A 23,476-nucleotide genomic window follows, 5' to 3' on the forward strand; every position below is an offset into this window, starting at 1 on the left:
ATGAAACAGTCCAGCTTGTTTCCGGCGAACAAAATGAGTCTAAAGTTGTGAACGATCCGGATACTGTCGAGTATCCCGTGACCACACCAAGCGAGGTGATGGACGCCGTCGACCTTCTGAGGCGGTATACTGGAACACACGGGGGTGCTGAGGACGCTTTGACTTCACAGACCAGCTACGAGATGTGTGTGCTCCAGCTGTTTACGAAGCACGCGCAGATGAAAATCACGAGCTTTATCGAATCTGGGCAACAAATTTGTTGTTCTCTCGATTTTACAAAGATGCTGATTGAACAAAATAATTCTCGGGTCCCAGTGACTTCGTTAAATCGAGGTTCAACTGTAACAGCGACAGAAAAAAACCGCGTGCACGGGTGCGATCATTTCTTCTTGTTGCCATCGTTATGACCTTTTTGGCATTGCACCATTTTATTCTTCCCTCAATTACTAATACTGAAGAACTTGGCCAATTGTCATTGAAAGCCCTCCAAACGCGCTGGTAGCGCAAATTAGCTTTGCTACTTTTGTAATGAACTCATTCAAATCACTCCTGTAGGCCTGCCTTTCTGCAGTGGTAGTCTGTCATTACAATCGACGTGCATGATTCTTCCCTTTCATATCATTTTCTTCTCTCTTGTTTCCTCCTCTATTAGCACAGTATATGTGCTAATGTCTTAAACCTGCTTTGATACTTCTGTAATTGTGGAACCCAAAATTGTTTTTGTTGGTTTCAGCACCAGTCCCTAGCAAACATTTTTGTTAAACGTTTAATTAGCGATCGCGAAGGAAAACACTTACTCAATCAAAGGTAAAGCTATATTTGATCTGCCCACTATTGTTTTCGCCGTTTAGTTGAAGCCACTATGCTTTTAAATCTTTCGCTGCCGCAGCGGTCATGGTAATGCTCTCCTGAAACACTTCATGCGCATTTCGAATTTTAGTAATATGGCAGTGTGCAGTGGAACCTGGGCCCAGGCCGCTAGGTTCAGGACACACCATAGTTTATCCGAAGCTTTTTTAATCTTGTACGCGACCTACAGAAGGTGTTTACTTGTAGCTCGCTTCTAGGGATTTTTATGTAGTGGTGATGTTTAATTTCTTTGTTACAAAAAAGAACAGGCTTGTTATAATTCATCAACATTCATTGGCACCGATTTCCCTATTTTATAAAAAGAACTACGCGGCGAAAGAGTCTCGGGTTATCCGAAAAGTTCATCTCGGCGTCCTGACTCCTCCCGTCTTTATCTATTTATTAGGTGCATCTTTTTTGGAGTGGTTTTTATTACTGCTCCGTGCTCTGAATTTTAGTAAATATTTTCAAAGGAACATATATGCCTCGTTAGGGCCATTCATAAATATTCGATGGATGGCAACGCCTTCCAGGTCGCACGGTAAGCACGAAGACAAAAATCAGCCACGCTCATTTTTGCAATTTTTATTAGCAAGGTTCACGCCACCGGGGTGCTATTACCTTCATTACGTTGATGCTGGATACATAAAAGCGTGTTTCATCACTGCGCGGCCGCATGGCGGGCAACCTCATTAACTTGGTACAGTGTGGCAATCGTGTGCAACTCTTAATCTAGGTATGGCCGTCTGCATGCTTACACGGCCCTGCATCTTTACCAACCCAAAGCACACCACCGAACACTTTCAAACTCTGGGTAATGTCCTCACGGTTGCCAAATGCCCCTTGTCTCACGAATAAATAAGAAAACGCTCCTCTTGTGTGCATAGAGCGTGCCGAAAGTTCGGGGACTAAGTGCCGAGAAAGCTTGGTCAAAAAAACTTTCTGCCTCGGCTTGATGGGGCCAGAGGGGCAATTATGTCTCATATACAGAGAGAAGGAAACCTCTTCAATATGCGCTGATTAAGTGCTGCGCCAGATGGGGTGGACTGCAATGGTTTAGCGCGAATTTAGGACATTGTAAGGAGGGCCGTGAGAGTGAAAGCAAAGAAAAAAACTTTGAAAATGAGATGACAGTTGTTAGATATACAACTCGGAAACATTAAAGGTAAACGTGCATAAAAATAAAAATCACACGTTTGTTCCACGATATAGCCTCGGCAACCTTATAAATTGAAATGAATGGTTCCATTTGTCATGGCGCAGAAAAAAGCCCTTCGCGGTATTCTGTCCACAGGTATTGCTTTATCTTGTTCTGAATAGTGGGAGAGTGTCCACGTGGCGCCGGTTTATGATGAAGACGTGCAAGTCGTCCAGGACTTTTTTTGTGCCTACATAAACGGAAATAAACAAAGAAATATATGCCCGGATATTTATGTACTGGGCAGTTGTGAAGGCTAAACGAATAACGCGCACGTGAATGCCGCTGAGTGCTTTCTTTGGTTTTGCACCGCCGTTTATTTTTTTATATTTACTAGGGTGATGCTTTATATCTTTGCGGGTATATTGGTACCGCTAGTACTGCATGTTAAACGGATGGTTCATGTCAGCAAAAATATGTGCTTAGAGGAGTGGCAGGAGAACAACGGACGAAGGTGGTGCATGCGACGACACACTGGACAAGACAACGTTTTTTTATAGTTGCCATATCGTTCGGACATGACAGTCGAACCCAGACCGTGCACCAATTCCTAATCCCACATAGCAACACTGGGAGAGTAAACGTGCCAGCTCGAACCTAAATAAGCAGCTTTGGCTCGCTCAAAGGATGAAGACGGCCCGTCGCACCAACAGAGTCCTGGAATGCAGACCCCGCCCACTAACCAGCTTGATTTCACCACTGAATAAAGTTTTCTCCTCCTTGTCTTTCTCTACATGCCCACACACAATCGCCAAGCTTTCCGGGAATTTCGTCAACTACCATACAGCCTAAGGGTCAACAGGATCCAATAAACGGAGATAATCCTTCCCCAACAGAACATGTACTCTAACAATCTCTTGGGTGTGCGGCCATACCGAAATCCCTGTAAATACTTCTGCCTATTTGGTGGCGCGTACATCGCTAACAACCGACCTCCTAGCCTGCTGGATGCTTTCAGGCTGCCAATATGATCTAGAACCTCAAACCGCCAACAAACAGCACCGGAAACCAACAACTGCCTCGATAATCATGGCCAGGATTTCGGGACACGGCGTCGAGTTTCGAAAAACTGACACCACGTGGCGTAGCGACCTGGAGACACAATTCCTTCTCTCTTGTTCTCTCACCCGCGGCCCGAGAAGCAGGGCCTTCACACAGGGTCTAGCCGCTCACGACGGTTTCCCAAAGAGGCCAGCTTTTCGCCTTTGAAATTCGCCGAACCAGGAAGGAAAAACAAAAAAAACAAAAGGGGAGCCTTCACAAAACGACCCCGAATGGGCTGCGGTTCCCCCGTGTGGACGAGGCTCGTTTATGGGCCGTGGAGGGCTCGCCCCGCTCGGACGCCTGCTTTTTTCGTGGCGCTCGTGCCGCATTTCTCACTCGAAGGAAAGAGCCGGGTAAAATTTTCTTTCGACTTGTGAAACAATGTGCGTTAGTACGTATCGAGCAGGCTCGGGTCAACTGCAGCGTCGCTAATGAGTTAACTTTTGCCAGTGTTCGTCTTGTCGTCTGCTACGGACGCATCGTCTGCTCACCGCGCCGCTCGACCAGCCCGGTGCCCTGGCTATTTCACGGAATGAAACCTGTTGTTGGGGGACGTCGGTTCCGAAAGCCTTTCAGGTCCCATGGGTCGCCTTTTCGACATTAAGGGGTCATCTGTTCAATTTGTCACAGGGCATTTTTATTTCCTTCCGCTTGCATGATACTTGTTCACACTTGGCACATCCCGAACTTTTTTTTTTTTTTGGCTGTTGAACAACTTCCACAAATTGCGTTGGTACATTGATTCGTACATTAGAATTAATCAGGTGTCTGATATGTGGGACGTCTTTTGAAGGCGCATGCGATTAAACGGAACGAGCTTTTCTTTTTCTGCTCGCTTTAATTTCTACTCGCGAACAATCACACCCGAATTCAGGAAAATTATTTTTCCTATGCTAATATCTGCATCGACAAATAATTTGCAGCACAAAAACATTTTGCGTTATTGTTGCAAAGCACAAGCGGTAGAGCAAGATCATAATATATTATTTCGGGGTTTATAAAAAACCAAAAAGCAAATGCCTCAACCCTTACCTACTTTGCGTTAAGGTTGAGGTGCAAGTATACTAACATTATGAGTAACGAAAAACAAAGAAATACGCAATTAACGCGGCAGTGCCGAAACAAGCAGATGAGCATATGCAAGTCTTCGGGAAGTAAAAGAAAAACACGTTATGAATGTTTTCTTTTGCGTGGGACGCGTCCGCTGAACGGGCTTTCCGGTGCCTCCAAAGCTAAAAAATTGGCCGCGTATCTGCTCCTTTCGTTGCAAATGACGTCAAAAGACGACAGTCTTTATGGAATTTTGCGAAGTAAATGCCTCCCTTCGCTTCACCGCTCACCTTTCATGTTGTTCCTCTTGCGTCGCGCTCCTCCCAAGATAAAGGCGCCAGATGTTTGCTTAAATCATTTTAAATTTTGCGCGTTCCACTGCTCCAAACCGGGTGTCTCGATGCGAACGCTGCCGTACGGTGAAGACGCGCGTTAATCGAGGCACCCTACTTCAACGTTTATAGAACCGCGTTTCCCTACTCGACGTGCGTTGCAAGCAGAACGTGGAAACTATCTAGTGGAACCTTGCGTAACTGTTAGCGGTTGATTTCTTAAAATGGCGCCAGAAGCTATAGTGGCGCGGGCGACAGCAGGCGACGGCGGAGTGAATTCTTTTTCTGCAGTTGATGAAGTATTTAATTTCGCAAAAATCAAGCATGTTTGATTTTTTTATAAAGGAACACTGCAAATATCACTTCTGTATTGATTTGCTGTCTCATATTTGCGTAATGTCTTGTTCTTCTTCAACAATGTTGACAAGTATGAACATTACACCGGACATAGACGGGTAGATTTAGCTGTGACTATATAAGACTATTGCGCAGGCATTGTTTTGCTTTGGCCGGGTGGCTGAATCGAGTCACAGACAGACAGACATACAGACAGACCAAAATTTGTGGGTTTAAGTAGCCCAAGAAAGACTATCGTCTTTAAAAAAGACGCACGCCGGCCCGACGAGAACGCTTCTGAAAAGAGCACGTGCTGGATCGACTTGCACGCGCTAGCCCCTGAGGCAGCTTTGCTCAAGAAGAGAAAGGTGCTACTGATTGCGGGTAGGTTCTTTTCTTTTAGACGTACACTAAAATATTTTAATACTCCCCGCCTCAACCACCGGCCAGTGTGCGACATGATCAGTGAACAATATTCTTGGACTAGCGCTCTTACGTGAAACGCCTTGTCCGTCATACTACCTGAAATGGGGTATGCTACCGTACTGTAAGTAGTATTTTTATTTACAGTACGTTCCCCGGGTATGTGCCGAGTCATAGTCACGAGGAGAAGATAAGAAATTGGCTGCGTATCTGGTTGCTTCGCTGCAAATGTATACACCATAGCCTTCGGCCGCCCCCGCCTCGTAACATCCTCCCCTCTCCCCCTGCCTCCCCCACAATTATGCAATTGAAGTTTGATGAATTAGATTCAATTTTCCCTCGTTTTCTTGGTTCGCGCGCCACCTGTTGGGACCTTTTCTTTCAATTGTTCTTGGAACTGGGTTCCTGGCTTCTCTACCTACGCTTCCAAGAGCTGCTGGGGTATTCGTGAACAAGTGCCACTCCCTAACCAAAGCTGATCTGCACCACCTCATTTGGTTTTGCCCCAAATTAACTCGCTATAGAAATTTCTCTGCCCCCACCAACGATCCCGCGATAGAAATAGACCCTCACTCCGTGGGCACTCTCATCCTTCACAAAATTGCTGTATTCGCAGTCACAAGCGGTCTAGCACGAGCAGTATAGAACGGCCGGTCTGCTCCCCTTCCTTACCCATTCCTTTGATCCTATTCCCCCAACAGGCCTAGGGCCAGCCTTGCCCCAAATAAAGGTTTCTCTCTCTCACTCTTGAGGAGACATCTTTCTTTTATTATTTACTTTTATCTGGCCTGTTTTTGACACCGTCTTTTACCGAATTTTTATTAAAACCAATCGCACGTCCGCAAAACCGTTCCAAACTTCTAAAACTGGCAAGATTTGTCATACATGTCCCAATAATATGGCGCGAAGGAAACCCCAGGTACATTTGAGGCAAAATGTAATCACATAACCGGGATTACGCGCGTTCTTTTAAATAAGAATAGACGTGGCCTCGGTTTTCACGATAGGAAATTTAAAAAAGAGGCGTTAAAACAATGTTTTGACCAAAAAATACAAAAAGAAGCTGGCGCCCGAGCCTCGAGCTCGAGCGCAACCCCAAGCCGAACAGTAGCAAAGGTTCCAACAGATGGCGTGCGAGCGTTGCGGCGCGGGAAAAGTGGATTTAATTTAGCTAACCTTCCTCGCGTCAGACGCGGGAGGAGTGAGAGGGGGGGGGGGAATGTATGAGACGGCAGGGGCTGCAGAAGACTATCTATCGCCTTTCGACGACATTTCCAGCGAAGCGAGCAGATACGCGGCCAAGTTTTTCTTCTGAACACTATTGACACGTCACCGACTAAAGGCACCGACAACGACTAAATGCACCGACTAACGACTAAAGGCACCGACAATTGACTAAAGGCACCGACAACGAGGCGGCTGACGCGCTTTCACGCATTACCTCCATCGGCAGTGCTGCATCTGCTGTGGACTGGGAACACCTAGCTCAGGCGCAGATTCAAGACGCTGAGCTGCAAGCACTGCGGGACCACCCGGGTTCCCTTCGTCTACAACTTGTGCCTCATCCGTTCGTGCCTGGCTCACTGTGGTGTGACATGTCAGCGGCGGCGCCTCGACCCTTCGTTCCGGCTGCCTTTCGTCGTGCTGTGTTTCACTCGCTCCACGACATCTGCCACCCCAGCATCCGAGCCACGCAGCGCCTCATGACACAGCGGTACGTCTGGCCGAGCATCAACGCTGATGTCCGCCAGTGGGCCCGTTCGTGCCTCGCTTGTCAGACAGCCAAGGTGACTCGCCACACGAAGACCCCAACGCAGCCTTTTTTGCCACCTAGCTGTCGCTTTGACCACGTCCATCTTGATTACATTTCCCCTGCTAAGCTACAAATTATTCTTCATTGTTTTTCTAATCAAGGCATGTCTATTCCCTGTAAAATGCGGGCACTGCTGAGCATATTATTTGGACATGTCCTTGATTTCAAACTAAAGACAAGTTCTTGACACCCATCCCGCTAACTTATGAAATTCCTTCAATATTCTCCCCCATCCACCATGCTCATACACTACTCTACAGCTCAATTCATAATTTTCCCAGTGCTATTTCCTGCCCAGACGCATCGTGCACCATCGCTTCTTGCTACGGTTGTGGTCTGAAGAGTTAGCCAGAGACCTCTGGGTTCTTTTGTTTTAATTAAAGTTAAAAACTGTACTAACAAAAATGCAGTTAACTTCGAAGACAGCCTGGCGTACCAACTGTTCCATAGCCACACCCTCCCTTATGACTCTTCCCATATTCAGGTGTCCTAAAATACATCAGAACAGTTTGCGAGACACACACTGAGGAGATTTCTTCGGGATTCGACAGCGTGGCTTCGACAGCGTGGCAACATTCACCGCGCACCTTGCCATATGTCTGCTAAAAATCGTGTGCTCTCTCGAGCTGCACGTCTGGGGTGACCTTACTACCTGGGCGACGACTGTTTGTGTTCCCTGGGGTTACGCTCCGAAAAACACCTTATTTAAATTTGTAAAAAAATTGCCAGAATATGATGAAACGTGCTTCAGATTGCAGGCATTTCCAGTCTCTGCGTGAGGCAGTAATAATGCCTGGAGTTCCAGAGACTGTTTAAATAGGTAGGCGATGAGCAAGATTGGTCTTAAAGGCTTCGTAAGGGACTGCACGCAACCCGTTCGGGACTGGCAACGTTGCCGCGTTGAATTGTTGATGGAACTTCCAGTTTTTCTGGCTAATATGGGCTGCTGATATCGTTCGTTACTATCTTCATCTATCTTTGGCATTGAGCCTAAAAAATTGCGCCCACCTCCCCGCGAGGGGAACCCTGTGTAGATGCTACGCATCGTGGGGTTCACTTGGTGTTTCCGTTGGATTGATTCTGAAATCGCGTGAAACGTGTCGGGAACGCGTATGATTATTATGTTTTATGATTATTATTATGTTTTATTGACCAATCTTGGTCAATCTCTCTAAGTGGTATGCTTCGGGCTTCGCTTTCGCAATGACCTTTACTCCATCATTGTTGCTGTAAGTGGGAGCTTCTTTTCTTTTATTGCAAGTGTTAATCATTGCCCCATCATGCGTTATATTAGTAGTTTCTTTACGTAGTTTGAATGAGTCAAGGATATAAGGCGCGTTCGTAGCATTTGATTCTGTCTCGGTTTTGTGGTGCAGTGGGAAGAGCAGCATGTACCTCGCGTTCCGCCTACAGGGTCTAGGGATCGAAACCGGGCGCCGCTAACTATTACTTTTTTTATAGTGTAGGGGGAGGGGTGTGGACGGACACCAACGCCGTATGGAGGGACAAAGCGAGTGAATGAGATGCAGTCGCATCTAAAATCAGTTTGAAAGCCTCCAAATCGACGTCACCTAAGTATGGTACTTCGCAGTAGAAAATAAACGAAATAAAGTGGGATGAAAGGCCTGCCAGCCTATAAGCCAACTTTATTTCTTTTTTTTTTCTAAGTAGAGCGTTCGCCTTCATGCTCCAGTGCCAGAGCACACTTAGCTGGCGCCTCTCCGGTCGCTAATCGGTCCTGTCTCGCACGCGCGAGTGTTTTCATTAGCGCTCATCGTCAAGCACTTCAATTTGTTGTTTTATCTTTGTAATACCCTCTCGAAACACGTGATGCGCTTCGGGATGAGCTTTTCTAGATTTGATGATTTCGTCTTTTCATAATTTTTTCTTGTATTTACTCACAGTGGACCTTCAGTGTCCCCACAACGCGCATGCGCACTGTTGCCCTGCACGGCGCTGTTGGATTGCTCTATTAGTGGCTTGCGCCACGTGATTTAGTGCCTTCTCTATGCCTGATCACGGTACTACGAACACGTGCCCCCATGACGTGTCCTTTGCTGTTGCAGCGAAGTCACTGCATCGACCGACCGGGTGCCACGACGAGGGACAGGCTCCAGCGACAACGACCTATGGGGCGAGGGAGCAGCGGAGGGCGCCGAGTTTTAGTCTTCACTCTAACCTGAACAGCACAGTCGTAGTAGTTGGCCTTTTCGATTGCCTCCGCGACACACCTCCGCTCCCGCGTGACTTCACTGATCTTGCCGTAGGGACGAACGCGTAGCGAATGTGTTCACCCGTCGCTTCATGAAAAAAATTTCCCCGCATTTCCCCGAGGGGAAGAATGTGAAAGTGCGAATGCAGGAGTTGAATTTGCGCGGTTCGGTAATGTTCGCGAAAGAGAGATCACACACACACACAACTACAAAGAAAGAAAGATGCATTTAACCCACAGACACCTATTTGTGTTGTCGTTGTACTTGATTGCTAAAGCGGATCTCAGCTTTGAAATTTCGTGTCAGTACTCCTTTAAGCGGGTGCATTAGCCCTTCTCACGCCCGATTCCTGGGCAATCCCCCACGTGGGTATGTGCCATGTCAGCGGCCAGGCAGCGCGCGCCCATCTCCCCCCGTTGCCAAGGAAGACGAGGAGATTCCTGCCCAATCCCCCACGTGGGTATGTGCCATGTCAGCGGCGAGGCAGCGCGCGCCCATCTCCCCCCGTTGCCAAGGAAGACGAGGAGCGCGCGCACCCGCTGCTGTTGCTATGCGGACGGCGGCGGAATGCGGACGGCGGCGGACGCTTCAGGCTCGCTTAAGAAGTGCATTCGCACTTAAAATCCAGTGAAGCTTCACCTTAACCTCCTGGTTCTGGAGATAAATCCAGATGTAGCGAATACCCTCTACCATCAGCTCCCTCATGACCAGCATATTTTTCGTTCCCCCGGCTTCCATGAGAGTCACGGCCCGGGCGTTGTTGCTTCGGTACACAGTGCTAGGCACCAGCGGAAATTACCTCGAGCAGCGCACCACGCTCGCCCTTGTGTACCTGAAGTCTTCAACCTGGTGGGGCTATCCCTTCATGTCGGTGTGTAGAAAACCCTGTTGGCGGGTAAAAAAAGTGCCCGTAGTCTCGTTGGCGTCCATACAAATGGTACGGACCAAGATGGCACCCCCGCAAAGAGATAACGAAAGCCCATTCCGGTTCGTGTGCAATTGAACGCGGGTGAACAGAGCCAGAGCCAAGTGCGGTACTGCTGCGCCATCTTGGCTCTCTGCTAAAACAACAAGAAAAACTAGCCTGCTTGATGTGAACAATCAATGGCAAAAACACGGGTACATTTCAGAACAGCCGCAGTAAAAGGTTGTCAAGTGTTAAAATAGAGGATGCACAGAAATATATTATTCAGCTGGAAGAAGGTTAAATAGAGTCAATTATGCGCACGGCCCGCGGAAACCAATGAGATTTAATGCAGTGTGCGCCAGTCAGACGGACGAGCATGCGTACCGACTAGATGTTACAAGAAGCATTACATTGAAGCAGGAGGGAGTGAGGTAGACTATGCACGTAGACTGGAACTTCAATGAGGTATGTGTAGTAATAGTTGCTGCTCCCTCAATGTGGAGCCTGCCCAATGCCTAAAATTTAAGCGCTTGTCTGCTCCCAGCGTCGTTCAGGCCGTGGACGCACATCCTAACTTCCGTAACCACAAGTTCAGGGAAACGTGACAATGGAGTTCTTGTTTGCTACACCGCTGGCCCTTGCGGCTAAGATGATTACATTTTGCTGGTAGACGCGATGAAGTAGTGTAGTTTGCATTAAATACGGTTGTTTCTGTTCTCCGCCTAGGGACCCGAGGCTCAGGAGCCTGTCACTACATAGGAAGGTTTTTCAGGTTCCTTCACGCCAGTGAAAGGTCTTCCTCGCGTTGTGAAGGGTGTGCCAGCCTTATTCCGCCCGAGGGAAAAACGCAGAAACGCACGGCACGTACAACAACAGTTCAGTTTGGGACAGCAAAATCAAGGAAAGCAGAAACAAAAAATGTAATAAATCGTGCCATCGCAGCATCGCGACTTCTTATGGCATTTTTGATAACTTCAACGAAAGCCGGTGACTGTGGCTCCAGCACTGGTGTTGGTGAGTCTACCTGCCTGAGAGCCATATAAACGGTCTACTGCCGCTCTCCACCGAAGCTTACTCTCATACCTTACAGTGAAATCATGCAGGAAGTTCTATAGCTGATCCGCTCATTCCGTTTTGTTTACCAGAAGCCGTCTTTTCTATCCCTTTTCATGGTATTTAACACATTTTAAACTCGGACAACTAACTTTTATTTGTGGTAGAGTAGAGCCTACTTGGTAGAGTAAATGTCATCCGGCGTGCCCACAATTTTAGATATACTCGGAGTTAGTAGAACATGCCTATCTGGCACAGGTTGCAGTCGTTAAGAGGGATATTCCTAATGCAGGCAGAATTTTTTTCTATCAAGTTACCGCACCACTAAACAACCAAAACGAGCAAAAGAGTTAACTGCTTTGGTTTCGAAGACGCTCGCACGTAAACTTCATTTGGGTGGTGCAAGAAAATACACAAGTTTCAATAATTGTAAGCGTTTCAAATTTCAAAGTAGTTAGAGATTTCTTATCTTCACGTTGCCTTTTTTATCCCTTCCAACAAATAAAGCAGGCTTTTGTGAAAGGCGCCGTATTTCCCAAACGTTTAAAATGGCGGATTGTCAGCAGGAAGTTACATTCCAATAGTACGGGAGCGCAAGCCATGCCATACGCTCGCCGATGGGCCTTACTTTGGGATGTCACTGTCATGCTGCGGAACTAGCGTACGTAGCTTAAAAGATCAAAATTTTTTTAGGAGTTCAACACCACGAGCCAACAAGCATGACGGAGTGAAGCTCAGAATTACAGCTAAATTGGAATTTCAAACTCTTATGATGTAGTTGTAGCAGTACAGTCCTCAGCCATTTCGACGATGTTCTTGAACGCCACATACCATCTCCTGAGCAACACGCGACTTTAAAACTCCCCAAAATAATAAACACCTACCTCATCTGTCACCTTCTCAACATTGTCTTTCTTATAAAATGTAAGCTGAAATGGCTTATAATACCGACTAAAAGCCGAGTGGGGACAACAATATCATTGGTTGCGATAAATAACATGAAATTTATTCTACCTTTACTCTTACTACTGTCGGCCGTAACGTCTAAAGCTACGAAACAAAACGTGTTATCTGGGTGCGGTCGGCTAATTACCCCAAAATAGCTGACCCGCGAGAAAATTAAGAATGTACATCGTATTTTTGTTGCATCTTTATACTGAGCTGAAACTGAATTTGTGGCTCGGTACTCACAATATTAAGAAAGGAAAGGTCAGCACAAATAATCTGCACACTTGTTTTGACGTTTGTTGTAAAAAATCAGAAATAGCACGGCCGTTGTCTCCAAAGCAACCCTTCACCAGCAAGACGCGCAAGGTCGGTAAAAATAAACGAGAACAAAATGCCTCCTGTTGCATTTGTATGTTATTGCGTGCTTCATTGCAAAAGGTAGATGCTCGCAATGAACAACTGAGTAGTGCACAGGGTTTTTTACGGGAACAAAATTTTACGCGTGAGCTGTTTACTCGAACACTATTGCTGTAACGAACCCGGAGCTATGAAGAAGTTTTGCGCGAACCCGTTGCATAACTTCGGAGAACAAAGCCCTCATTTAAATTTCGGAAAGTTTCGGCCTGGTAAACACGTACGTTGTCCCGTGCCCAGGCACTCGGCACCAGTACACCCTGTCTATACAAAGCACAGCGAGCACTTGAGTCATACAAAAGTAAACCGGCACGTTCGAGAATACAACAAACGAAAGAAGCTTATTTGCATTGTATCAAGAAGCGACATGTGATTCCGTTGCGACACCTTTGGATCATTCCATTAGATTTGTGCAAATAAAGTGTCAATGGCACAGACTCGGTGTTGCTAGCCCGCATTGTTTGTTAGCAGACATTCTATTACGACAGTGTGTAGACGGTTGTCTCTGTCTAGGCTGTAGCAATAATTAGCGGGGCAATGGAGAATGATGACCTTCGCTCGGCAGCATATTGGCTTGGGTAATTGTCTTCACGCATGCGCTGTACTGGAACCATTTCAATAAAACAGCAATGCGTGCGCAGCGTTACCGTACGTCCGTATCACTGCAGAACTTGCGTTGCGGGCTCACAGTGTTCGATTCGCAGAAATTCGATTAGGAGAACTAGGAGAATGACCTCGTCCTGAATAACCTCTCCAAATAATTATCGGCGCTTCAGCAACGGGTGGAGTTCATCACTGAACATGATACCCGCATGGTGTTGTGTGAATTCCACCGCTGATACACTACACGCGCATCATTTCAGAAAAAATAGGGCCGCAGTATAAGTGTGCATTGTTATTCCAGCAACACCTAATAAAAATCGTGCGGAACCACAATAAAAGATAATAAATGCACCAATACCGACGCAAGCCATAACACACAGTTCTGTTTCGATTTTCCCTATTATTGGAGTTTAGTTCCCCACTTTCGACACAACACCGGCTTCACAGTATGGGATTGCTTTAAAGAAACTGTATATGATGGCTATTGCCTACCTTCCTGTGCTTCCACCCGTTACTAGTCCACTTGTTAGCTCATATACTTAGGTTACTAGATACTCCTTCATTCATCTAGGCGTTTCAGCCGAGAGCCAAGCGGACATATTTTTCAGAAAAAATCGTCCATTTCTCTCTGTGAGGATGAGATGCCTGTGGAGATTCGAAACTACCCAGAGAAGACTCCGGAGGGAAACTACGATATAAATACGCTTTATTCGGCGATACGTACAGCCCGGCCATCGTAACACACATCCGCGCACAGTTCTTCATGTTAAAATCGCTTCCTCCAAGCGCACATGCTGAAACCGAAGGCCACTGTCAAATGTCTTGAAAACTTCATCTTCGATCAGCGTCAAATCGAACATGAAGGCACATGCCCCACTGGTTTACTCCTCCTTCTCATATGGAGGCACTGAGAGTTACGGCGGACACTTAAGACTGCTCCTCGGGCACTTAGGTCTGCTGACGAATCTTTGAAGGCGAAAGGCCAGCGGTACTTATCGAATTATTCGTTACTGCAACATAGTTTTTGCGTGCCTGCTCTCTCTTTTGTTTTTTCGAATTTTATTTCCACAGACTGAGTGGCGAGTGACAGCTACTCCAGAACCAGGGACGTTCTCCTGTCACGCGACCTCCAGTAATTAATCCCTCGTTCCATGAGAGGCAACGTGCCCGGATTCTGCCCTGGTAGTGTACATTCCTTCTAGCCTGGAAACCCGGGTTCAATTCGGACACGGACCAAAGCGCGCAATCTTTCGTTGTGTTTTCGGGAACTGGAAGTCTCGGTGCGCAGACACAAAGCATTTATGCGAACGTAGCATAGGTCAGCTCCGCTGTAAACAAACCCCTTCGGCGTCTTCCAGTTAGTGACACGTCCTTTCATCGAGCGGGAAGACGCTATAGAAGAAAGTTCTTGCATCGAACACCCTATGCCTTTTTACCACCCACGTTTCACCTAACCCCAGTGCGGCCTAGCCGCTATAAGCACGAGCAAAGGCGGTCATACCTACTCCTACCTTCACAAGAGAACGTCAAAGTCGCCTCCTGGTTAACCTACCTTATGCCGAAAAACAAAACAAAACAGCTAAAAATAATTGCTTTGCTGTGATGTCTAGAACGGGGCTTAAAAATTCTTTCAGAGAACGCAGCTCAATGCATCGGGACATACGTCAAGGCACAAATCGTTCAAGCGCGTGCGTCAATACAAGAGTATTTGACAACGGCTGGGTCAAGCGCTTTCGCTCGCTACAATCCCAGAGTGAAGAAATCCCCGCCGCCTATTGTGTCAAGATCTGTACTTGTTGCGACATAGTCCTGCTGAATGTGCAATGTAAACAGCCCCCTCGCTACAGCAGCCTTAGCAGATATATTTACCCTAAGCTTGGCCTTGGCATGCGCCAATAAATCAGAAGTGATCGCCCCTTATTCCTTCTTTTGCAGTGTCAGCAGAGATTACAGGGCCTTCTGTGTCATAATGTATACTACTGAAAAAAAAAACAATTGTTTGCCGCAATGTACCTACGAGCCTCCGAAATTACATACATACATACATACATACATGCATACATGCATACATGCATTCATGCATACATACATACATACATACATACATACATACATACATACATACATACATACATACATACATGCATACATGCGTACATACATACATGCATACTTGCATACATACATGCGTACATGCATGCATACATAAATTGCATACATGCATACATACATACATACATGCATACATACATGCATACATGCATACAAACATACATAGATACATACATATATAGGTACATACATACACATGTACATACATACATACGTACATACATACATGCATACATGTATACATACATACATACATACATACATACATACATACATACATGCATACATGCGTACATACATACATGCATACATGCATACATACATACATGCATACTTGCATACATACATACATACATACTTGCATACGTGCATACATGCATGCATGCATACATACAGGCGTACATGCATGCATACATACATGCATACATACATACATACATGCATACATACATGCATACATGCATACATACATACATGCATACAAACATACATAGATACATGCATATATAGGTACATACATACACACATACGTACATACATACATGCATACATGTATACATACATACATACATACATACATACATACATACATACATACATACATACATACATACATACATACTTGCATACATACATACATACATACATACATACATACATACATACATACATACATACATACATACATACATACATACATACATCCGTACATACATACATACATGCATACATGCATACATACACACATACTTGCATACATGCATGCATAGATGCATACATACATACATACATACATACATATATACACACATACATACATACATGCATACATACTTGCATACATGCATGCATAGCTGCCTGCATACATACATACATACATACATACATACATACATACATACATACATACATGCATGCATACATACACACATGCATACATACATACTTGCATACTTGCATACATGCATACATACATTCATTCATACATACATACATACATACATACATACATATATACATACATACATACATACATACATGTTGGACCTCTGGGTCCTCCAGCTGCGGCGCGATGCTAAGAAAGCGGAGCGACACGTCGTGATGCGATTAGGCTTTATTGGAAAACAGAAGAAGAAGCAGGCGCGAGCCGGCGCCGCCACATTAGCATGCGGCAGCTCGTGAAGCGTAATGAAATGATGATGGTTAGCGTCGTCTGCTGCAAGGGGTGACGAAGAGGAAGTCACAACAGTCTCCCCCGCCGACAGATGGCGCTAAGGGGCTTCCAAAGGGTTAAGTAGGGGTACGGGACGCTTGGGTGTAGTGCCCCAGGAAAAACGTACACTGCTGGGCCCGACGATGCCATCAAGTCTACCTATGAGATTTGTCCCAAACTACAGAGTTGTATTGGACGTTGCCTTTCACAGTGTAGCCCAAGTTTTTCTTCAAGGGTGTCTCTTTTGCTTGGTTGGGCGTGATATCCTTGGTATCATCACTCCTCTGATGCCGAGATCGTTTTTGCCGCCACCGGTGCTTATACCATCGGGCGTGTTGCTGCACCTTCAAGTCACGCCATGGTTCGTTTGCAAGCCAGGTTCCTGTTGTGAGGGTTTGAACGACCGAGGGTTTTGTGCTCCTTGTCTGGACCATGTGAACTTTCACTCGAAGCCTCCCTCTTTGCTCGGCATGACGTCTTCTGACTCGTTCTTTCTTTCTGCGTTTGCGTCTTTTGCACTCGGTTCGTAATTCAGACGTTCGCTCACGTAGATTTTCTGTTGGCTGCGGCTCCAACTCGCTGGAGTGCAGGATTATCTTGGACTTGAGCGAAAGTGCATCGAAGCGCTGGTTCCGAAGACTGCTTAGCACTTTTAGGGTTCCCGGAGGCGAGTAGAGGAATTTTCCCTGTGAAGTCATTCTATGCTCGAAGGTGGAAACGACCGCAGTGGCTTTGCTCACTGGTTTGCAAATGTTCATGGCAGCTCCGCGGGAGAGTTCATCCTTGTGCATCCTGATCGCTTCGTTAGTGGGGTCTGCTTCAATGGGGGGATCGTTCATACAGGTGGAGTCTTGCGGTAGTCGGGCTGTCGTTGGGTGCCAATCTACCACAGATTGAAGCTGGTGGTTCAAAGTAGCCGTTAGAACTACAGGACTCGAAGCAGCTCCAAAAGGCACCCGAGTTATATTCCGTGCATGTAAGTCCTGTAGTGGATAGTCTTGTGGGGATGTGCGCTTGCCCGTTGGTATTGGAAGAACGGTCGCCGGGCGTAGCGTCGAAGATCGGCAATCTTGCATCTTAAAACGTAGGCTAGCCGTCAAGGTGACAACCTTGTCGAGGTACTGCCCGGCGTCTAACGTCTCACTTTCGAGCAAGTCGTCTGGTGTCTCCTCAAAAACCGCATCATCCACTGTCTCAATCTGTGCGTACAATGCGCCGATTCGCTCAAGAAGTACACTCACTGCAGATGGTGTCGCGTCTCCATGTCCTCTTATGTGGCCTTCCGCTTCCGCTAGAAGGCCATCCAGTTGCGCCCGTAGTCTGAGGCGTCGTCGAAGTTGCCGCTCCATTCGGTCGCACGCAGCTGGGAACTCTCGCCAAGATCGCAGGCGCCGCGTCGTTTTCTGGGCTTTCGCGGCTCCGTGCGTCGATGGGCTTAGCGTCGTCTAGAAGTCCCGGGTTCTCGGCACCATGTGTTGGACCTCTGGGTCCTCCAGCTGCGGCGCGATTCTCAGGAAGGGGAGCGACACGTCGTGATGCGATTAGGCTTTAATGGAAAACAGAAGAAGAAGCAGGCGCGAGCCGGCGCCGCCACATTATCATGCGGCAGCTCGTGAAGCGTAATGAAATGATGGTGGTTAGCGTCGTCTGCTGCAAGGGGTGACGAAGAGGAAGTCACAACAATACATACATACATACATACATACATACATACATACATACATACATACATACATACATACATACATACATACATACATACATACATACATACATACATACATACATACATACATGCATGCATACATACATACATACATACATACATACATACATACGTACATACATATGTAGAGCGCATGCCACGGAGGCGTTGAAACAGAGCCGACCAGACCACGTAGCAAGGCCGGTTTATTCCGAACACCGTGGGGTCTCTAACTACTGATGCCAGGGGCGCGCGAGCCCTCCGGTGGGTGAGCGCGCCCGTGGGCCTGCGTCACGCTGCTGCCACTGGCACTGTGGCTTGCCGCTACAGGGCTTCCCCCCCAGGAGAGGAGCTGGTGTGACGCTCTGATGGCCCCAACGTACATGATGGTCACGGTGGTGAGCAGCCACAGTGGGAGGACTCGTGGGGTTGATGTCGGCGGCGGTGACGTATGCCGGCTTCAGGCGCCCTAGGGCTATGTTGTCGTGAGAGCCACTGATGTCGATGACATATGTTGACGAGTGTCGTTCTACTACATGGAAAGGGCCAACGTAGTGTGGTTGCAATGGGCGGCGCACGGGTCCGTACCGCACAAACACATGTGTTGCCTGTTCAAGGTCCGGAAGCACATAAGGTCCTCTGGGTTTTCGTTCCCGTGTAGGCTGCGGTCGGAGGTCAGCGAGGATCAATCTCAGCGATTTCACGTAGTCCGCGGCGGAAGATGCTTGAGACGGTACCTCGAACAGGTCGGCTGGTAGTCGAAGCTGGGTTCCAAAAATGAGTTCAGCCGAAGAACACGTCAGATCAGTTTTGAAGGCGGTGCGTATGCCCAGAAGTGTGAGGGGCAAGCGCTGGACCCACTGTGTTGGGCAGTCGTGTGCTGTGAGCGCGGCCATAAGTTGGCGGTGAAAGCGTTCGACGAGTCCATTTGTTTGTGGCCGGTACGCTGCCGTGCGCAAACGAGTCGTGCCGAGGAGGTGAAGGAGCTCGACAAACAAAGCAGACTCGAACTGCCGTCCACGGTCGGTGACGATGGATGATGGGCATCCGAAGCGCGCTACCCACGTCGACACGAATGCTGACGCTACCGTGGGTGCGGAGATGTCGGGTAGCGGTGTGGCTTCAGGCCAGCGTGTGAATCGGTCCACACAAGTCAGTAGGTAGCGGTAGCCTTGGCAAGGGGGCAAGGGACCGACGAGGTCAATGTGCACGACGGCGAAGCGCTCATCAGGTTGTAGGAACGTCTTTGCCGGCGGAACTGGATACCGGTGAACCTTTGCGCGTTGGCATGGTGCACACGCGCGGACCCAGTCGCGAACATCAGCGTTCATTCGAGGCCAGACAAAACGAGCCGCGATGAGTTTCTGCGTGGCTCGAATCCCAGGATGGGCCATGTTATGCAGGGCATCGAAAAGCTCGGGACGGCAGGCTTTGGGTACATATGGTCGTGGCTTTCCGGTTGACAAGTCGCAAACGATCTGCTGTCCGTCGAGTGTCACGTCTTCGAGCTGGAGCGCAGTTGGGGATGTGCGAAGACGCAGTAGCTCTGTGTCGTTTGCTTGGTCAGCAGCCAGCCGGTGGAGGTCGGGTGCAATTAAAAGCGGCGAAGTGGAGGCAATGGCGTCCACGCGGCTTAGAACATCCGCAGCTGTGTTGTCAACGCCACTGACATGCTTGATATCCGTCGTGTACTCGGACAGGTAGGCAAGCTGCCGCACTTCTCGTGGCGTGTAATGGGTGTCGGGCCGGCTGATGGCGTACGTCAAGGGTTTGTGGTCAGTGAAGATGGTGAACTGACGACCCTCAAGAAGATGTCGGAAGTGACGCACAGCCAGATACATTGCCAAAAGTTCACGCCCGAAGACACTGTACCGGGTCTGCGGTGGGGTTAGACGTTTTGAGAAGAAGGCCAAGGGCTGCCACGCGCCATTTACGTGCTGTTGGAGGACAGCTCCCACAGCAGAACTCGAGGCGTCCGTCATCAGCGCGAGTGGACGTCCTGGATTTGGGTGAGCGAGGAGAGCGGCGTTTGCCAGCGCACGTTTGATGGCATGAAAGGCTGCCTCAGCACTGGCGTTCCAGTCCAATTCAGTGGTAGAACGCTTCCCGGAAAGCAGGCGGTCGAGAGGCTCAAGCAGAGTGGCGCAGTTCCTGATAAAGCGACGGTAGAAGTTTAGCAGACCCAAGAACTGGCGAAGCTTGGTGACCGACGTTGGAGTTGGGAAGTCAAGAATGGCCTGGACCTTGCTGGAGAGGGGTGGAATGCCTGTCGCATCCAGTCGATGTCCCAGAAAGTCGAGGGCGGGAACACCGAACTCGCTCTTCGTTGCGTTGATGACAATGCCATGGGCAGCTAAGCGTTCGAGGAGAATGCGGAGATGGTGAAGATGCTCCTCTAGGGACGTACTTGCTACCAGCAGATCGTCCACGTAAGCATAGACGAAGGCCAGTCCGCGCGTCACTGTATCGATGAAACGCTGAAACGTTTGGGCAGCGTTCCTGAGGCCGAACGGCATTCGGAGGAACTCGAAAAGGCCGAAAGGTGTTGTGATGACCGTCTTGTATATGTCCTCCTCAGCGACGGGAATCTGGTGGTACGCCCGTACAAGGTCGATTTTTGAAAATATGGTGGCACCGTGCAGACTGGCGGTGAAATCTTGTATGTTGGGGAGGGGGTACCGATCTGGGATGGTGGAGATGTTCAAGAATCGGTAGTCGCCACAAGGTCGCCAGTCACGGTTCTTCTTGGGTACCATGTGCAAGGCTGATGCGTAGCGGCTGGAAGAAGGTCGGACGATGCCAAGTTCCAGCATGTGCTCGAACTCAGCACGGGCGATCTTGAGTCTGTCGGGAGCAAGACGTCGCGGACGAAAGAAAACGGGTGGTCCGGTAGTGGTGATATGATGACGGACGTCATGAGTCACGGGCTGAGTCCAGTCGGGTGGTGACGTGACGGTGGGGAACTCCTTTAGCAGGGCGGCAAACGGTTCTTCAGCAACTGTAGCGCAGGAAGGCGCTACGTCAGCAGCTGCTGTCGCTACGACGCCTTGAACTGAGAGGAGGGTCGTGTAGTCGAGAAGTCGCCGTCGCTTGACGTCGACTAGGAGGCCATGTTTGGTAAGAAAGTCAGCACCAAGGATGGCAGAGCGAACGTCCGCGACCGCAAAAATCCACCGAAAAGTTCTGCGAAGACCCAGGTTCAAAGTCAGGGATCGCTGCGCGAACACGGGAATGCGCGTGCCGTTCACTGCCTGGAGGTAGAAGACTGCGCTGGAGTTGCGGTCGTGGCGTGAAGCTGGCAAGACGCTGACTTGCGCTCCCGTGTCGACGAGAAACTTTTGTCCGGTGGTACGATCGACGATGTGAAACAGGCGACATTCTTCAATGGGGCCAGAACCGCTCGTCGCCGCTAGCGGTCTGCAGGGCCGTTTCCCGTCCATGACCATGGCAAGAGGCAGTGGCGAGCGTTTGCGCCGAAACGGCGGTGGTAGACGCATACACCGGGGGCTGATGTAGGGCTGCGTCCACAAACGGCATCACGGCGTCGGGAAGATGAGCGGTCGCGTCCGCGTGACGGGCGAGCAGATTGTGTTAAGCTGTTTCGCCTCGTCGCCGCGACAAGGAGTTGCTCCAGTCGTTCGCACAGGTGATCGACACTGGCAGGCGACGCAGACGCACCTTCGTCGGCAGGAGCTGGCGTCGTGCGAGGGGCAGGTGATGCTGGCGTCGCGGTCACAGCAGCAATAGGTGAAGCTGTGCTGGCTATTTCCATCACCTTGTCGGCCAGGGACTCGAGCGAAGGGAGATCCATGGATGACGCTGTTGCGAGGGCCATTTGCACGTTCGCAGGCAGGCGCTGCAGAAAGAGCTCGCGCAGCAATGCGCGGTCCATTTCTTGGGCACGTGAGCCGAGGAGTTGGGTCATGCGCCGCAGGAGTTGGCTCGGTCTGCGGTCGCCAAGCTCTTCGGTGTAAAGTAGCTGCTGTAGGCACGTGCGCTCAGATGGTGCTGTGCGTTCGAGTAGCGCTGCTTTGAGCTGGTCGTAGGCCGTTGCAGGTGGGTTGCGTATGAAGGAGGCAAGAATGTCCGCAACCTCTTCCGCAGCAGTCGCTGGCAGAGCTCTCACGACGTAGTGGAACTTGCGTTCTTGGGAGGTGATGCCATACAGCGCGAACTGTGACTCGGCCTGGAGGAACCAGATGGTCGGGTTGTTTTCCCAATACGGCGGCAAGTGGATAGCCAGGGCAGCGATCTCGTTGCCGGCTGCTTGCGGTGCTCGCTGGTTCTGGTCGTTGCTGGACATGGCTCTACAACTTTGCTGGGAGGGATATCACGTCCGGGTCACCAACTGTAGAGCGCATGCCACGGAGGCGTTGAAACAGAGACGACCAGACCACGTAGCAAGGCCGGTTTATTCCGAACGCCGTGGGGTCTCTAACTACTGATGCCAGGGGCGCGCGAGCCCTCCGGCGGGTGAGCGCGCCCGTGGGCCTGCGTCACGCTGCTGCCGCTGGCACTGTGGCTTGCCGCTACACATACATACGTCATACATACATACATGCTTTCATGCGTACATGGTGGCGCCAGTCGCCACCACGAGGGCAAGCTGGTTTGCGTCGATCCGCGATTACCCCTTCCAAGTGAGGCTTACCTTCATCATCATCATCATAATCATCATCATCATCATCATCATCATCATCATCATCATCATCATATCTACACCCACTGCAGGGCAAAGGCCTCTCCCATTATTCTCCAATTACCCCGGTGCTGTGCAAACTGCGACCAATTTATCCCCGCAAACTTGTTGATCTCATCTGCCCATATAACTTTCTGCACCCTCTGCAACGCTTGCCTTCTTTAGGGATCCACTTCATAACCCATAATTACCAACGGCTATCTTGCCTTCATATTACATGCCCTGTTCACGTCCATTTTTTCTTACTTTCTACTAATATGTCCTTAACACGCGTTTGTTCCCTGACCGACTCCGCTCTCTTCGAGATAGGTGGCGAGGCAGTGGAAGTGGTAAAGGAATATGTCTACTCAGGCCAAGTTGTGGCTCCGGATCCCAACCATGAGGCAGAGATAAATAGAAGGATAAGAATGGGGTGGAGTGCATACGACAGACATTCTCAGGTAATAAATGGCAGCCTACCATTGTCCCTGAAGGAGAAAGTGTATGACAGCTGCATCTTACCGGTACTGACGTACGGGGCAGAAACTTGGGGGCTCACTAAGAGGGTTCTACTTAAATTGAGAA

The 23,476-nt window shown here is 48.8% G+C and overlaps 1 protein-coding gene across 1 annotated transcript; it reads right to left on the reverse strand.

Annotated features, from left to right (window-relative positions):
- Positions 1–21,622: 21,622 nt before the first annotated feature.
- On the reverse strand, positions 21,623–22,516 carry LOC144153327 (uncharacterized). Its single transcript, XM_077684978.1, has one exon. The coding sequence runs from the start codon at positions 22,514–22,516 to the stop codon at positions 21,623–21,625; it is 894 nt and encodes a 297-aa protein (XP_077541104.1).
- Between the last annotated feature and the right edge of the window lie 960 nt (positions 22,517–23,476).

Source organism: Haemaphysalis longicornis, unplaced genomic scaffold, assembly GCF_048455015.1.
Source record: "Haemaphysalis longicornis isolate Haplotype H1 unplaced genomic scaffold, Haemaphysalis longicornis Haplotype H1 scaffold_9, whole genome shotgun sequence".
NCBI lineage: Eukaryota > Metazoa > Arthropoda > Arachnida > Ixodida > Ixodidae > Haemaphysalis > Haemaphysalis longicornis.

Coding starts and splice junctions, on each gene's coding strand:
- LOC144153327 (XM_077684978.1), bottom strand. CDS start 22,516: ATGTCCAGCAACGACCAGAACCAGCGAGCACCGCAAGCAGCCGGCAAC.